Source organism: Thecamonas trahens, assembly GCF_000142905.1.
Source record: "Thecamonas trahens ATCC 50062 unplaced genomic scaffold supercont1.60, whole genome shotgun sequence".
NCBI lineage: Eukaryota > Apusomonadida > Apusomonadidae > Thecamonas > Thecamonas trahens.
Genome location: NW_013657620.1, coordinates 1 through 17,111, shown reverse-complemented (window position 1 = coordinate 17,111; position 17,111 = coordinate 1). Strand labels below are relative to the sequence as shown.

General features: G+C 62.2%; 5 protein-coding genes across 5 annotated transcripts; 2 read left to right on the top strand and 3 right to left on the bottom strand.

Moving 5' to 3' along the window:
* Nucleotides 1-392: 392 nt before the first annotated feature.
* Nucleotides 393-1,892, top strand: AMSG_10519 (uncharacterized protein; the record flags this gene model as incomplete). Its single annotated transcript, XM_013898010.1, has 1 exon — nt 393-1,892. One exon carries the CDS (start codon nt 393-395, stop codon nt 1,890-1,892), a length of 1,500 nt encoding a protein of 499 aa, XP_013753464.1.
* Nucleotides 1,893-1,925: 33 nt separating this feature from the next.
* AMSG_10518 (uncharacterized protein) lies at nt 1,926-3,866 on the bottom strand (the record flags this gene model as incomplete). Its single annotated transcript, XM_013898009.1, has 2 exons — nt 1,926-3,230; nt 3,717-3,866. The coding sequence occupies 2 exons, from the start codon at nt 3,864-3,866 to the stop codon at nt 1,953-1,955; spliced, it is 1,428 nt and encodes a 475-aa protein (XP_013753463.1). The 3' UTR covers nt 1,926-1,952.
* Nucleotides 3,867-4,238: 372 nt separating this feature from the next.
* On the bottom strand, nt 4,239-8,042 carry AMSG_10517 (TKL/DRK protein kinase; the record flags this gene model as incomplete). The annotated part of the gene is made up of 2 exons (XM_013898008.1): nt 5,591-8,042; nt 4,239-5,540 (listed from the first exon to the last, which is right to left on the bottom strand). Exons 1-2 carry the CDS (start codon nt 7,904-7,906, stop codon nt 4,239-4,241), a joined length of 3,618 nt encoding a protein of 1,205 aa, XP_013753462.1. The 5' UTR covers nt 7,907-8,042.
* Nucleotides 8,043-8,737: 695 nt separating this feature from the next.
* AMSG_12358 (uncharacterized protein) lies at nt 8,738-13,471 on the bottom strand (the record flags this gene model as incomplete). Its single annotated transcript, XM_013898068.1, has 4 exons — nt 8,738-9,193; nt 9,219-11,072; nt 11,114-11,330; nt 12,348-13,471. The coding sequence occupies 4 exons, from the start codon at nt 13,469-13,471 to the stop codon at nt 8,738-8,740; spliced, it is 3,651 nt and encodes a 1,216-aa protein (XP_013753522.1).
* A 912-nt stretch (nt 13,472-14,383) lies between these two features.
* On the top strand, nt 14,384-16,039 carry AMSG_10513 (uncharacterized protein; the record flags this gene model as incomplete). The annotated part of the gene is made up of 2 exons (XM_013898007.1): nt 14,384-14,410; nt 14,456-16,039. 2 exons carry the CDS (start codon nt 14,384-14,386, stop codon nt 15,848-15,850), a joined length of 1,422 nt encoding a protein of 473 aa, XP_013753461.1. The 3' UTR covers nt 15,851-16,039.
* Nucleotides 16,040-17,111: the final 1,072 nt, after the last annotated feature.

The window sequence follows — 17,111 nt, the reverse complement described above, 5'->3', positions numbered from 1 at the left end:
TCCACGAGGCATCGGCGAGCAGAGGCAGTCGGGCGAGCAGAGGCAGTCGGCGAGCAGAGGTAGTCGGGCGAGCAGAGGCAGTCGGACGAGCAGAGGCAGTAGGGCGAGCAGAGGCAGTCGGGCGAGCAGGCAGTCGGACAAGGAGAACCAGTCGGACAAGGAGAACCAGTCGGACAAGGAGAACCAGTCGGACAAGGAGAACCAGTCGGACAAGGAGAACCAGTCGGACAAGGAGAACCAGTCGGACAAGGAGAACCAGTCGGACTAGGAGAACCAGTCGGACAGCAACCGAGTCGGACGAGCAGAGGTTGTGGGACGAGCAGAGGTTGTGGGACGAGCAGAGGTTGTGGGACGAACCAGTTGGGCTGAGCACGTCGACAGCAGCTACACCGATGCGGACGACGTCGTCGACAGAGAGCAAGGCTCTGCTGCCCTCGACAGCGCCACTGGCTGGCGTCGCCACCGGCGGAAGGAGGAGAACGCCGCCGGCTACGGGGACGAGCAGAGCAAGATCAGGGAGTGGCCCCGCTGCCGCAGAAGGCGCGGCGGGCGTGGGAGGAGCCGGTGCTACCTCGTCGTTGGCCTCGACGTCGCCACCGAGTGACTTGGCACAGACAGGGCTGGCGACCGAGTGCGAGTGGTCCATGGACCAGCAGCTGGAGACCAACGAGCGGCACCGGAGCAAGCGCAAGGGCGCAGTCAACGGGAACTCGGTGCTCCTGCGCCGGCTGCTGGCTAGAGCAGCCGAGGTGCGAAAGCAGTACGAGGAGGTTGCCGTAGCGACCGAGCTGGAGAGCGCGTCGCTCGGCTCGGCGGCGTCCAAGTCCAAGTCGGCTCGCTCGCGGGCGCGGGCCAAGGCGCGGGCGGCCATCCGGGCATCGCGGGCCAAGGCCGCCAAGGAGATGCGCACGCAGGCGAGACGACAGGCAGCGGCGCGGCTGGTGGCGTCGCCAGCCACGCTGCCGCGCGACGGCTGGCGCAAGTGCGTCCTGCCCGGGTGCGCCGACCTGGCTTTTCCGTCGTCGCGCGAGCTGTGGAACCACGTGCTCCGGGCACACCAGCCAGGCGTAGGCATTCCGGCCTCGCTCTACTACTCGTACGCGCGGCGGTTTTGGCTCGACGCAGCGGCGGACGACGCCGACTCGGCGGCAGACGACGCTGTCGACGACGCCATTGCGCTCAGCCGCGAGCTTCAGGTGCGGCGACGGGCCGACTGGGAACTGCCAACGCACGCGAAGCGGTACGGCTGCACCTGGCCCAAGTGCGGGTACTCGACTGACTTCAAGTCGCTGCTCGAGCTCCACGGCTCATTCCATGCCCCGCTCCACGACTACGGCTGCCAGTGGATCGGGTGCTCGTACACATGTGCGTTCCGGTCTTCGCTCCGCTCGCACGTCCGCGCCCACCACGCCACCCTGGCTATGCACCTCTCGTGGGTGCGGGTGTGGAGCCAGTCGCTCGATGCGAGCCAGCCGCGGGTTGCCGCTGCCGCCCGAGCCTCGTTCTCGTCGTCGCCGGCGGTTTACTCGGACGATGGCCGCAGTGGCGGCTTTTTGGACAACGACGACGGCGACGACGAGGCCGAGACTGCGATGCGGCGGAGTAAGCGCAAGAGCCGGACGGGGAGCAGCGGAACCGGTAGCAGCGGTGATGACGACCGCAATCCGCGACCGCGTAAGGTGGCGCGCCCGCTGGTGGTGGCGCGACCACAGCACGCGAGCGGCTCAGGCTCCGGTTCCGGGCAGCTTGTGTCGCTGCCGCCGCTTCCGGCGACGCCGTCGCGGTTTACACGGGCGCTGGTACCGCCGTCGACGCCCAAGCCCAATGCCGAGCAGGATCTCGTGGCTGTTGGCTGGGTGTACGACCTCGGGCTTGTGGGCAAGGCCGAGTGAGGGCAGAGGCGGTAACAGAGATGGTAAAGAGAGGGAAAAGGGGAGGGAGCGTTTACGCGCTCAGTACTCGTAGTCCGACTCGCCGTAGTACGAGCCCGAGACCGAGTAGCGCTCCGAGGCGTCGCCGCCAGCGCCGTCATCGTACGAAGTGCCGGACTCGTTGCCCTCATGGTCGTCAAAGAGAGTGAGCCAGTCCGAGTCCGAGTCGTAGTCGGATGCTTCGGGCTCGTCGTCGGGCTCGCCGGCCTCGCCAACGCGGAAGGCCTGGTCCTCGACGGCATCGAGCGGATCGCCTGCGTCGAGGCGCTCGTTGACGACGTCGTTTCGGAGGGTGACGCCCGCACGGAGCCACTCGAGCATGACGTAGGCCGGGTACGAGCCGAGTGGCGAGGTGGAGACGAGGTTGCGGACGTCGAGGCCGCGGGTGGCGCGGGCGACGCGCTTGAACTTGGATGGCTTGGGCAGATCGGCAAACTTGACGCGGAGCATGAGGTCGACGACCGAGGGGCTCTCGCGGTTGAGGAGCTCGGCGATCTTGTCGTTGTCCTCGGTGGAGGCCTTGGAGAAGCCAAGCATGAACATGACGCCGCGGATGACCTTGAAGAGCGTCGGGTTGGTCTCGGGCGTCCACTCGGTGAGAACCTGGTGGCGGAGGAGCTCGAGCCCGGTCTTGCCCTCGTCCGAGAGCACGTTGGGAAGCCGGTCCTCAAACGGCGGCGGGCCGACGGACGAGGCCTCGGTCTCTGCGCGCGGCTCGTCGTCGTCGTAGTCGGACTCGCCAGTGTGATCGCCTGTGGGCGGCGCGTCGGCATCATCATCCTGCGGCGTGGCATCGGCATCGGCATCAGCATCGGCGTCAGCATCGGCGTCGCCGGCGTCGTCATCGTCATCGGCGTCATCATCGTCCGAGGCGGCAGCGGCGAGCGGGAACTGGCCGTCTGCAGCGGCGTCGGCGGACTCGTCCTTGGGCGGGACGTAGTCCGAGATGCCCGCGATGGCCTTGAGTGCGTTTGCGACAAAGTCGAGGAGAGCGACGTCCTTCTCGATGGTTGTCAGCGGGAGCTCCTCAAGGTGGTCGTCCTCCATCGAGTCCTGGCCGGCGACAAAGACCTTGCGCGTCCGGGTGGTCAAGTCCTCCTCCAGCTCGGCCTTCTTCTCCTGGTACAGGTCCAGGCGCTGGACATGCAGGGTCTTGCGGGCCTCCTCCAGGCGCTTTGCCCGCTCCATGGCCTGGCGCTTCAGCACGCGCACCTCCTCTTCCCGCATCATCCGGGCCTGCTCCTCCTCGTGCTCCTTCTCCAGCCGCTCGCGCTCGAGCAGTGCCCGCTCTTGGTAGCTCTGTCAAGTTGTGTTGTGTTGTGTGTGAGTGCTTTGCCCGTCCATGGTGCCCTCCTCGACCAGGGCATGCCCACCCCCCCCCCCCCGTCCACCGACCAGGGCATGCCCACACCCCCGTCCACCGACCAGGGCATGCCCACCCCCCACCCCCCCGTCCACCGACCAGGGCATGCCCATACCCCTGTCCACCGACCAGGGCATGCCCATACCCCCGTCCACCGACCAGGGCATGCCCATACCCCCGTCCACCGACCAGGGCATGCCCATACCCCCGTCCACCGACCAGGGCATGCCCAACCCCCGTCCACCGACCAGGGCATGCCCACACCCCCGTCCACCGTCCATACCCCCGTCCACCGTCCATACCCCCGTCCACCGACCAGGGCCACACCATCCCCTCCCCCCCCCACACACACACACCCTGCAACTGCTGCTGGTGCTGCTGCTGCTGCTGCTGCTGGTGCTGCTGCTGCGGGAGTGGCGTACCTTTTCGCGGGCCTTGAGGTTGTCTGTGTGCTTGATGAGCCAGTGGGCAAGGTACTCGATGGGGTCGTTCGGCTGCTTGACTGCCACCTCGGTGAGCGCCTCGGCAAGGGCCTCACCCACCGTTCCTTGAAGGTACACAGACTCGGCCATGGCAGACGGGTGTGCTCCTCCCGCTGCCGTCCGTCCCCGCTTCGCCGCCGCCCGCCAGGCGACGGGCGGGCAAACGGTCGATTTGGCGACCAACGGACGCACAAACGACAACGATAATCCCATCGATAATCCCATCGATAATTCCATCGATAATTCCATCGATAATTCCATCGATAATCCCATCGATAATCCCATCGATAATCCCATCGATAATCCCATCGATAATCCCATCGATAATCCCATCGATAATCCCCAACAATAACCCCAATGGCAGCATTGCTCATCCTTCCCTCCACCCATACACGCAACTATCGCTATGGGGTGTGGGCAGAGGCGGGTGTGGCAAGAGCCAGGGATGGACAGGATGCGGGTTTACTGCGGCAGCGCGGCAAGATCCATGGAAAGCTGGGTGAGCGAGGGACGGCGGCCTGGGACATGAGCCCAGGTCGAGGAGAGGAGGGCGGCCCAATCGGGCGCAACGTTCTTGAGGTCCGGCGTGAGGTCGCCCTGGATTACCTTAAAGACGACAGCCATGGCCGATGTGCCCTCGTACGGATCGATCCGTCCCGTGATGAGCTGGTAGAGGACAATGCCGAGGGCGTAGACGTCCGAGTGAGTTGTCGGCGCTTCGCCGCGGAGCAGCTCCGGTGCCATGTAGTACACATGTGAGGCGCCGGTCATTGTCTGCGCTGAGGTGAGCAGCGGCATGAGCGCATAGTCGGTCACCACGGCCGTTCCTGCCTCGGTCAGCACAACGTTCGCCAGCGAGATCTTGCCATGAACCATGTCGGCAGCAGCGAGCGCTTGGAGGCCAGCGACGACGTCGAGCCCGATCGACTTGGGCGTCACGTAGGTCGGCTCCACCGCCCCGTTATCGAACAGGTCGGCAAGGCACTTATTGTACCACGGGACAAGGAGCGAGGTGTTGTCCGGCGCAACCACAGCGCCGAGCAGCGGCGCCACATTGGGTGAGTTCAGGCTCTGGCACCGCGCTGCGAGGTGCGCCAGGTAGCCCTGGACACGCAGCGGAATGTACCGCGGCAGCGCCTTCTTGATCACGCAGTCCTTGTTGCGGAACATAGCAGCAAAGACCTCGGTTGCCGACCCGATGCCCACTCGGTCCGTGAGGCTGATGTGTGGTGGAACCGCAAAGAGGAGCCACGGCGTGTTGCTATCGCCGTCCGCGCGCGCAGCAGCCGCAACTTGCGCGTCCTCGCGCGAGTGCGTCGCCACCACGCCTGCTCCGCTCTGTCCCATCGTCACCGCAGGCACGCCGTCGACAGCAGAGCACGCTGGACCGACCTCCAGGCCTTCGGCCTTATAGTCGATTGCCGCCACCGCCACCGCCGACTCGGCAACGATGGCTACCCCGGGCCGCCCGCGCCGCGCCAGCGACATCGCCTGGTCCTTGGCAAGTCCAGACACAATCACGCCGTACGTCGACTTGTTGCGTGCTGTCGAGCCGTGCGCGTATGACACACCGATGCCAAACGTGACTCCCAGCACGTCGGCTGCCAGCCTCGCCTCGGTCTGTTCCTCTTCTTCCTCTTCCGATGACGACGACTGGAGTGACGACGACGATGACGACGAAGGCGAGGAAGAAGAAGACGACGACAACGACGCAGACGGAGAAGACAGCGAGCCCTTGTCGGCGTCGGCGTCGGCGTCGGCTTGCTCTCGGCCGTGGCCTTGGTCGCAGGCGCAGGCGCAGGCGTAGGCGCAACCGCAGGCGCGATTGCAGGTGTAGCCGTGGCAGGCGCCACCTGGTTCCGCTTGACTGGGGCCGAGGCTGAAGCCGAAGCCGGGGCCGAGGCTTTGGATGAGACTGCAGGCTCAAGGGACGACCTTGTCTCGGTTACCGATGTCGACGAAAAGCCAAATTTGGACGTGTCGTCGATGGCTAGGCCGGTGTTGTACGCAGTGGCCGCGTCGCTAGCGAGAGGCGTAAAGCTCCTGATCGCGTCGGCGGCAGCGAGGATGGCAGCCTGTGGCGAGGGGAAGACCGCGATAAAGGTGCGGAGCGTCGACTGGGCCACCACGCCCGAGAACTTTGCAGCAATAGCCTCCATCTTCTCATGAAGGGTGCAGATGGCGGCAACATAGGCCTCGCCGTTTGCCACAGTCGAGGTTGAGAGAACGTGTGCTAGATCCGGGATGGTGAGGCCAAGGACCGCGAGCGGGCCAGTAGGGAACGGCACACAATCCGACGGCAGAACGGGTGTGGTGTTGGGCGGAACGACGTCGTCTAGGACACCAGCGATGTAGGCCAGCGTGGGACGGCGCTGCGTCTCGGTGTCCACACACGCTGAGTACAGCTCGATGAAGCGCGGCGGGAGGATCGAAGTCGGCGGTCGGAGATTCTCATGGACCACGAGATGGGCGACTGACGAGGCGGCAATGTCCGGATACAGGTCGGCGCCGTTAGAGACGATCTCCCAGAGGAGAATGCCCAGGGCGTAGATGTCGGACGCTTCCGAGTGGATCGGCGTCGGCGAGAGGATTTCGGGCGCCGACCAGAAGATCGAGCCGAGATCGCCCTGTCCAGCCTCCAACGACGTCACCGCATCCATCTCGTTGCCGGTAGCTGAGACCGACTCGGCAAGAGTTGCGGTGCCAAAATCGGAGATCTTGGGCATGTACGCGACGGTGAGGAGGATGTTGAGCGACTTGAGGTCGCGGTGGAGGATGTTACGGGCGTGGAGGAAGCGGAGGCCCGAGACAATGCCGCGGAGCCAGGCGATCTGCAGCGTCATGTCGTAGAGAGTGTACGGCCGATGGAGGGCGGCAAAGAGTGAGCCGCGCGGCATAAAGTCCGAGAGAATGGCAAAGTCCGGCGGGGTGGCGATGATGCCGACAAAGTCGACAATGTCTGGGTGGCGGAGCTGAGCCATGGCAGTTGCCTCCGAGACAAAGGCCCGCATCTCCTGCTTGGTGACGGCAGGCGTCTTGAGGATCTTGACCGCCACTGCTCGGCCATCATTGAGCGTGCCGTGGTACACCTCACCAAAGCCGCCCACACCAAGGAGCTGACCCATGACCACATCACTCATCTCAAACGAGTACTGGGTGTCGGTGCGGATCGCAAAGACCCGTGCCCGCGAGACGGCGTACACAGTGAGGATCGAGAGCACAATGAGGGCGACGACGGCCGAGGCCACGGTGATGATCCAGACTTGGAGCCGAAAGACCGAGTCCTCCATCCGCGCAATATCCTCCACGCCGGCAACATCGGCGGCAAAGGTGCGGATGACCGAGCGCCACGGCAGGTCACCCCGCGCTGTTGCCGAAGACACGTACAAGTAGCCGCCGGCAAACGGCCCGCCGGCGCTCTGCAAATACTCTTCGGTCACCACATCGAGGCCAGGCACCTCCCATACGCGGCGATTCCGTGCGCCAAGACTTGGGTTCTCCGAGTCGATGTACTCGATGAGCTGGACGTCCGACTGGCCGGCGATGAGCGAGCCGTCGGCCGCCACGATGACGATGTCGCTCGCCGGCACAATGTCGAGCAGCGATGACATGTCATTGACGCCAAGCTGGATGCGGAAGACCGAAAAGTGGTCCGAGTCGCGAAAGTTGAGCCGGAACGAGGCCTCCATGTAGGGGATGAGCAGGGCCGACGGGTCAGTCGCATCGCCGAGCTCGGGAACAAGCGGCGCCTTCCACGCAATGGGATTTCCATCGGTGACGTTGACAAGACTCGGATCGCTGCCACGAGCCCACCATTCGGTGGCCCATGGGTCAAAGGCGAGCGGGACTGGTTCGGACCAGTTGGCGTGGGTGATGGGCACTCCAGGCGGAGCCACCCGCTCGATCTGGGTCTGGTAGCTGTCGTTGACATAGACCCGGAACTGAGTGATGAGAAAGGGAACGTGCTCGCGATGGAATCTGAACGTGCTCCTTGTTGAGTGCGCGGCCGAGATCGAGGCGATGAACGGGTGCGAGGTGAGGAGCGGGCGGAGGGTGTTGGTCAGCCCTGCCACATCGTCCGGGCTTGCAATGTCCCCATCACGATAAGCCGCGGCCAAGGCGAGATACATAGCATCAGCAGTCTCCCTCACCACGGCCACATGTCCCGCCACCGAAGACGCACGCTCAGCAGTCGCTGCAATGTACGTGTTCTGTCGAACGAGGCCAAGATCTTCCCGAACATCATCGAGAAGAAAAATGACGAAAAGCACGGCCGCAACAATAATCGTTGTGGTGAGGCAGCCGCAACCGGCACCAAAGGCATACGCCTTCTTCTTGGACAAACCGCGTGGTTTCTTCCCCCCATTGCCCGTCCTCGTCTTTTTCATGGCGCTGCTTCTTCCCGTGCTCATTCCGCTGGTTCCGGCCATATTGAGGAATAGCCCTCTCGGCGTCGACGACGAGTGTGCGTTGCCAGTTGTTCGACTGCACGGTTGTCTCTTTCTCCACCGAGTCAACAGCCACGCGTTGCAGGTCGGCCCAAGTTTGCAACGATTTCTGATATGTTTCCCGGCAGCAGAGGAATGACGACCTAAGGAGAACAATTTTTGTACCCTCCCCCCCCCCCCACACACACACTCCTCTACACCGGGGTTTTACAGCCGTATCGGTGCCGATGCCGGCATGGCAAGGGTGAGAGAACATCGTGGACAAAGACGTTGGTTGCCAGTCCTTGATCCGGCACTAGCTCGCTGCCTGGCAGTGCGAAGCGCAGCACTGCCAATTAGACGACCTGCTGGCAAGCACACGTAGTTGCTGCTCGGCAGGCGCGCGTGATCGCGGGAAGTAAGTTCCTTTTCTTGTTCCGTCTACTCGTCGCTTGCATCGTCGCTTGCATCCTTGTCAACGCATGGTCGACCATCGGCGGCCGTCGCGACAATCACGTTTCTTTCCTGCTCCGTCTACTCGTCGCTTGCATGCAACTCGAGCCATCGATCCCTGGCAGCAGCATTGGGCCACGGCACAATGTCGGACACGTCGGGCAACGGTAGACCCTGAGCAATAGCCTCCAGGTCCAGCCGCCGTTGGCGATCAGCCTCCAGCAGGAGCGCGCGCAAAATGTCGAGATCGGCCTCAAACGGCGCCATCCAGGCAGACGACGTGGTATCGGCTGTAAAGTAGAACCGCCCGCCCACGGCGTGGGCCGTTTTGTAGTGGCAAGCGCACGACCTGTCGGGCTCCAACTCTACCAGCGCCAACGCCTGTCTCCGCGAGCAGAAGACCAGGTTTGCGTGCCCGCTGCCAGCGGGGCCCACTACCAAGCCCGCAGAGCCAAACACGTTGGCCGTCTCCAAGATTGGGGGCAGCGCATCATCCGAAAAGACCACCACCTGGTCGCCAAAGAGCTCCAGCAGCAGCTCAACCACAGCATCATTGTTCGACACCTGGCAAAATGTCGAGATCGGCCTCAAACGGCGCCATCCAGGCAGACGACGTGGTATCGGCTGTAAAGTAGAACCGCCCGCCCACGGCGTGGGCCGTTTTGTAGTGGCAAGCGCACGACCTGTCGGGCTCCAACTCTACCAGCGCCAACGCCTGTCTCCGCGAGCAGAAGACCAGGTTTGCGTGCCCGCTGCCAGCGGGGCCCACTACCAAGCCCGCAGAGCCAAACACGTTGGCCGTCTCCAAGATCGGGGGCAGCGCATCATCCGAAAAGACCACCACCCGGTCGCCAAAGAGCTCCAGCAGCAGCTCAACCACAGCATCATTGTTCGACACCTGGCGCGTCTTGGTCCGCTGCGTGTACACAACCGCATCTTGTGGTGTTGGCGGCCGGGCCTGAACAGCCGGCGAGACAAAGATCGCGTGATAGAGCTCGGCGGCAGCAGGGGTAAAGGTCGCCATCAGCGACGCCGCAGGTACATACATACCATGCTTGCCAGTAGGCAGCAGACACTCCTCTTCCGCCACCCAAAGCACACGATCGATCAATTCGAGGCGCGTCAGCAGGTCGATAACATACTGCGGCGCGGGTGCCTTCTTGGGCGACCGCAGTGCAATAAGCACATTGGGATGCTGCCGTAGAAAGTCGAGCGAGAACACCAGTCGCTGCAACGTCTCGAGCACAATGTGGTAGTACACCGAGTCCCAGACCTGCAGGAGAGAGAACACTGGCGCATCGACAGGGAAGATGGCGCACGGTGGGAACATCGGGCCGGCCCCGTGCTCCAAGTGCTCGCGCAGGACGAACAACGTTTCGTCACCGACGCCCTTGTCTGGGAAAGGCAAGATAACTTTCGAGCCGTCTACAATATAGCCACGGCCCTCCAGTCGCCCACCAGCGACCTTGACCACGTACGTTGACTCCTGGTGGATCCAGTCATCGTACGCACCACCAATAACAAACAAGTCCTTGCCCAACTCTGCCTGCTCAGCCACAGTCCGCGGACGGCCCTCACGGGATGGATCGAGCTTGCGCAGAGGCGATACCAGCGGATAGTGCTCTGCCAGATCGAGGGAGAGGATAAAGTCCTCGACACGTCCGTAGAAGGGTTCGCGGGCATACAAAAGGCAGTCGCGGACATACTGATCGCGCACAACAGGGTGACCCGAGAACGCAAAGTACGGCACATAGGCAAAGTCCATACCCAACGACGCCCGCCACATCGCAGAGTACGGGGGGATGTCGATCGACATTGCAGCGGCCATTGAGCCTGGCACCCCGCCCTCCCATCTGGTCAAAAGGATGTCCAACAAGACAACCCGCTTCGGCACCATCAAGAACGGAGCAAGCATGGACCACAGCGGCCGGATCCCGGACTGCACTTCCGACGAGACAACCAAAACACGCGCCTGCGCAAGCGCCTCCAAGGCAACGTCCATCTCAGTCTCGGCCTCCAGCGTCACCACCTCGCAGACATCAGGCACCAGTTCAACGATGGCATCCAACGCATCTTCCTCAAGCTGGATCTCCGGCTTGACAACTACTGCCACGCACGGTGCTGGTGCCCACACATCGTCACTGGCCAGTCCGGACACGGCTCGCACCGCATTCAGCCAGCGATGGAGCTGCGCCCGCGAGCAAAACTCCAGCGCCATGTCCTGCACAAAGACGACGCGATGGGCCGCCAGCGCCTCCTGCGGAGCAAGCCACACCACGTGCAGCGGGAGGCCGACCATGGCGCGCAGCACAGGCGTGGCAAAACTGTCCAGCACGCTTCTCGCCGCAAGCTCGCGGTCGGCATGGTCAACGATGCAGTCTGGGAGGGCCAGCACTATCCGCGCCACGCCGTCCAGCTCAATTCGGTGTGGTGAGTCGGGAGGAGCGCCGAGGCGACGGCCGGCAGGACGCGGGTGAAGAGCAGCAGGGCGACCTCATTTGGCGTCGTACCGCACACACCGTCCGACTCGGCCAGATGCAGGAACGGGATTACCAGATCATCGTCTTTCGTCTCGACCACCACTAGATTGCCAACGACGGCAAAGGTGGGCAGATTGTCCGGTCTGACAAAGACGCTTTCCTGGATGAAGATGGAGAAGGAGAGCGGGGCGTGGCTGACACCCCACCAATCACGGCGTGGCCGCCAAACCGAGCTCGTTGTGTGTAACAAAGCCGAGGCAGGTCCACGAGGACCCTTCATACCATCACCATAATAGGTCATGGGAATCGTGGTCGCCGTCGTGGCCATGGCCGTCATCTCGCCATCATCGGCCGAGATGCTGACCTTGAGCGGGCGAGCCAAGGCGTCTGTTGCCCAATCCAGAGCACGATGGTAACGATTAAGGGCCACCGAATCAGAATGAATGACACCAGGGTCAATGGCTTCTGGCGGTGGGGTCGGTGGAGATGCATGGTAGTTACGACGGTAGGCCATGGCCATCCATGCTCCCAAAATGCTGCGCTTGCTGCCGTCCATCCCCTCCGGCCATGGTTCCTTGAACCACACATACACCATCACAAGCGACACAGCCGCAGCCGCCACAGCCACCGCACCCCGCGCCCGATGTGTGTGCAGCTCCATACTCGAGCTACCGGTCTGGAGACCACGCGGGAGAGGGGAGGAGGGGAGGGGGGAGGAGAGGCGAGAGCGGTGTTGCCGAGCCACGGAATGAGTGGGGAACACTGGGAGGAGTGGGGGGGGGGGGGGGGGGGTTGCCTGTCGAGGGGGGTGGGGGGGGGCGATGCCGCGAGCACAAGGTGGGATGATTGGATGGTGACTGGCTTTAGGTCGGCGGTGGCTGCAGCTATCACGGGCAAAGACTATAAAGGAGCGTAGCGATGACGATGGCCAAAGGGACGCAAGCCCCGATAGCGAGCTGGAGTGGGAAGGCAGCCTGGCGCGCCAGTCATCTGTCGGCAGCGTTGGTGTTGGTGTGTCTCAGGGAGAGACCATGGGAGAGGGTAGCGGTGGCATGATATATCGATCTCATCGCACGGCATAGTCACAGAGCTCTCTGGGAAAGCCGTCACAGCTGTGTGCGCAGGGAGGGCTATGTTGTCTGTCCCAAATCGGAGGCGGGCCCACACGTAAAGGTAGTCGTAACGGCTGCACGGCGAGAAAATGGGGCTACGGCAATGGACAACCCGCATCACGAAGGAGGCTCACAACCTCGGTGTGGTTGTTCTGCGCAGCCATGCGGATGGCGTAATTGTTGTCGGCACTGATGTCAACACGCGGATCTGCAAGCAGAACACGGACGACCTCCGTTCGGCCGTACTCGGAGGCAAAGCGAATGGCAGCGTTGTCAAAGACGGCAGGATGAACGCGAGGATTGGCAAGAAGAAGCGCAACAACATCAGCGTGGCCCAACGACGCTGACTGGAGCAGCCCGCTGTAGTGGTTCGCGGCAGGATCGACGCTGGGATGAGCGAGGAGGAGCGCAGCGACGTCGGCATGGCCCTTTTTGCACGCAGTCTCAAAGGCCATGTTGTTGTCCAAGGGATTCATCCGGGCATCGTTAAGGAGGAACTCGATAACGTCTCGATGGCCGTTGAGAGCGGCGCAGTTCATGATGTTGCAGTCAGATGCGCCGGGTTTGATGCGCCCATCGGCGAGGAGCATGGCAACAACATCGACGTGACCATTAGCAGCAGCAGCCTCGAGCGGACCGTGGTAGCTTGGCATAGGCCGGAGCTGAGGATCGTCCAGAAGATACCGGGCCAGATCGGTGAGGCCGTTAGAGGCGGCGGCGTTGAGAGCGTACGTTCGATCGCGTCCATCGGCACTGTCAACAAGGGCTACCGCCAGATCAGCAAGCCCGTAGCATGCCGCAAGTGAGGCAGGGCCCATCTTGATGTGCCCTCGCCAATACACCGTGCCAACGGTAGTGTAGGCGGAGACAGCTGCGCAGGCACCTGCCTCCTGGGCGAGACGGACGAGATGGCACCAATCAGCATCCTCTGGATCAGCAGCATCAAAGAGCTGGCGGACCTTGATCTCGGCCCAGCAACCGGCTTGCGAGGACAAAGGGCTACGGGTGATGGCCAGCACCGCCGATCGCCACAGGCCGCGAGATATGCACTCGTCCAATCCAAGTGACGCATATGCGAGAGCCCGCGCATGCGGCGAGCCGAGCAGCGCCGCGTTGAGCCGCTTGCACGACGAGGCGAGAGCGAGGACGTCAGGCAGAGGTAGCGGCGAGGTAGGATGGTATGCAATGCGGTGAATGAGCTCGGTGGAAAGCTTGTCCAGCATAATAGCTCTTGGTCTCGTGGGCAGCTCGTGAGATGAGAGAGTCACGTGTGCTGCGGCTGCGGCTGCGGCTGCGCCAGCTGCGGTGGTTCTCCGGCACGGAAATAGAAGGCCGTGATGATTGGCCGCCGCCACCAAACTCCAACCCGATTCATTGCTACTGGGCGTATGTGGGGAGATGGAGCCCGCGCGAGACCGATTCATGCCTTGGCTACTCCGAGCTCAGGACCAGATCTGGGATGATCTTCACCATATGCATGCTCAAGTGCCCTAGCTTGTGTGCGTCTCCATATATGACATGAGGTATTGGTTGCTGGTACCGGTGCTTCTCGTCCTCGGATCACTGGGGACGTGGCGATGGAGGCGACGAGCAGGTGGGTGAGGACGATGAGCGTGGCGGTTGAGTGAGTATGGCCGGCGTGTCGAGGACAAGCTCGATGTCGCAGGCGAGCTGTGGATCATGACCCGGGTGAGGTGGCAGGCGAAAGACGCAGAGAGTGGGCGGTGTTGATGGGGGCGCGGACGCAGGTCCACTGGATTAGGGAGGGGGGGGGGGGGGCAAGCGCGAGGAGGAGCGCCGCAAGCCGAGTTGTGGCAGATCTCGGTAGCACCGTTGTGCTGACGACTGAGGGCAGATGTCGCAAAAAAAACTCCATTTACGATTCAGGCCGGACACCGAGCCACCCACCCGCGCACCACAGTGCCGACGCGGAGGGGGGTATGAGGACCACTTGACTTGACATTCGTCATGGTATGTAGAGAGAGAGAGAGAGGGGGTGCAATAGTGGACCGATGTGTTTGGAGGATGTATAGCGGGCGGACTCGCGCGCTGCCTCGGTGGTGGGGTGGTGGAGCATGGTCGGTCAACGGCGGTGATGACGGCCAGTCACGACAGCATGATGGACGAGCAGCGGCATGGAGATGTCGCGGATCCAGCAGCAGGTCGGTATTTGCAGCGGGTGACGAGACTCACAGGCAAGAGAACAGGCAGCAAATGAGCTTGATACCATCCTGAACTGGGTGAAGGACGACAGCATCGATGGTGTGACCCGTCAGAAGCGGGTGGTGGTGTTTGCTTCGTGGATCGACGAGTTGGATGCTCGCGCAAGGTCAGGCACAACACACTGTGCGAAGAATGTGAAGGATTCGCTGCGCGAAGTTCGCAACAACATCTCCCACATGAACGACAACGGCGAAGGGGGCTTCTCCTCGGATATTCCCATGCCGCTGCAAGCCTCTGTGAAGCTCTATGTGAGCAAGCTCCGCGGGTTGCCGCTGGATCAGATGATCGCAGGTGACGCCGAGCGGCTCGCCGCCATCGCCGCCGACGACGAGAATGCGGCGGCCTTGGGCATGTTTCTCGGTCTCAAAAAGGCTAACGAGTCGATGCATCGCACCTTCAACCCCGGGTACTTTACGCCACTTCCGGAGCTGCAGTTCTCCAACGGCCACCAGCCCAAGATCATGAGCTGCGATGCGACGCGACTCACGCAAGCACTGCGCGACGCTGGCTTTGGCCTCGTCTCTCCGCTCGCCTACGCCTTTGGAAACCTGGATCGAGAGAGGCGGATCCTGCTCAAGGAGGTCAACGAGCAGATCAGCGGTTTTGAAGTGCTGGACATGGTGGATGTTGTGGGTGAGCTACTCGGCGAGGATATCCTTGACAAGCGACATGACCGGCGTGTTTACGCCATGATGAAGGCGGCGTACAAAGCGAAGGAGGTCAACGCTAAGGAATGGACCACCAACAATGGGCTACTTCGGGCATTCGAGCAACAGAAAAGTTGGGGCAAGTTGTTGTACAATCTGTGTCAAGGGAGTGAGACGGAGCTGTTTTTGATGCTCAACACGAGGGCCGCGTGCGAGAAGAAGGCAGCAGCCGATTACACTGCCTTCTGCAACACCGGCCAGCTGCTGAAGCAGATCACTGAGTTTCTCAAGATCAAGCTCAATACTGCCGTGACGTCACTCGAGGATCAGATCGAAAGACGTTGCGCATCGACGCAGCCCTTGCTGGCGGTGGTGGCATCCGGGGGCTTGTGCAGGCCATCGCCTCGGTTGCCTCTGCCCCGGGTACGCTCTTCGACCAGCCGTGCGATAGGCAGCATGCAGACATCGGATTTCTCTTTGATGACTCTTTCACCTGGCCCAAGAACTGTCCGCAGTGTGCTGAGGAGATTGCCTGCGGCCGTGATGAGGACATGTGTCGGAATGGGTTCGAGGCCGATTGGGCCGGCAGGCACACAAAGCTCGACATCGGGGCATACAGCAAGGACCTGGAGCGATGCAAGGAGCAGAATGATATCGAGACTGCCGAGGCTATTTTGGACAATATGGCCAAGTATGGCATCGACGCCGATCAGTACGTCTGCATGGTCATGATTACGATCTACGAGAAAGCGAGCATGCATAGGAAGAGCAAGCGCGTGCATGATTGGATGATCATGTACAACATGGTGCCCAGTTATATGGTGCGTGAGGCGCTAAGAGGTAGGAGGCGACTCCGATAAGGGCGCGTATGGGTAGAGAGCGTGTTGTTGGCCTGACGCAATGAAAGATGACCGCAATGCACGGTGGAGTCACGCACCTGCCTGTCGGAATGTCGTCGATCTCATGCCGGGCTCAGCCTCTAGCGAGATGTTCGTCGAGTGTCCCTCAGTCCTGGCACGCTGCTGCCGCCGCCGATCCTGGCTGCGTCGTCGACTTGCCATCGTGTGCTGCAGCCTGCTTTCTTTCACTCGGCATCGCCCATTCAAACCGTGTGAGCGTCTCTGCCGCGGTCCACTGGTTCCCTCCTGATGCGCCAGAGTGCAGCTGGATCTTTGATGCTCGCATTGATGCCATTGCTGTTGCCGCTGACGCCGACTCTGTCATCGACTGCGTCTACTTTGTCCGCGGCATCAGGCCCTACTCTGGCAAGTACGCCATCTACGTCGACGATGTCCCTGTTCAGAAGGAACTACCGTTGTGGCATGCTCTTCTGAAACACCCAAGCCTCGCTCCATGTTTGAGCCGCTCGTTGTCGGGAGCTGGATGTTGGCTTGTATCTCGTTGGTGTTGAGAATCGGCGGAAAACAGATCGATAGATCGAGTCCCCTGAGACGTTTACTTGTGCGGGCGGCCTGGAGCAGAGGGTCTTACCAGATTCGGCTTCACAAAGCAATATAGCCCACGGTGTATACTGTGCCTACGAATTGGTGTGGTTGGCACGTGTGTAGAACGAGTAGATCAGGCGACAGAGTGGAAGACCATGGGTGTGTTCAGAGCCCTCGGCCAAATTTTGCTCGGCGCAATTACGCCACTTGCTTGGGCGGTAGCCCCTGGAGTCGCGCTACATGGTATCGCTTTCGGTTGAGCTCAAGCTATGGTACGCCGATGGCAGGTCAGGCGGCGGCGGCAGGCCTGCGGTGCGAATCGGTTCACGTCTGAGGACCGAAGGCAGCTCTGGCGGCGGCGGCAGTCCAGCTGTGTGGATGGTGCGGCGTCGAAAGTCTGGCGGCAGCGACGGCAGGTCTGGCGGCGCAGGGAGATCCTCTAGGGCCATCTCGCAGGGCTCACTCTGCTGTGGCTGCGGCTGCGGCTGCGGCTGCGGCTGCGGCTGCTGCAGCGACGGCGGCGATGAGGATCTGACAGCAGTCACATC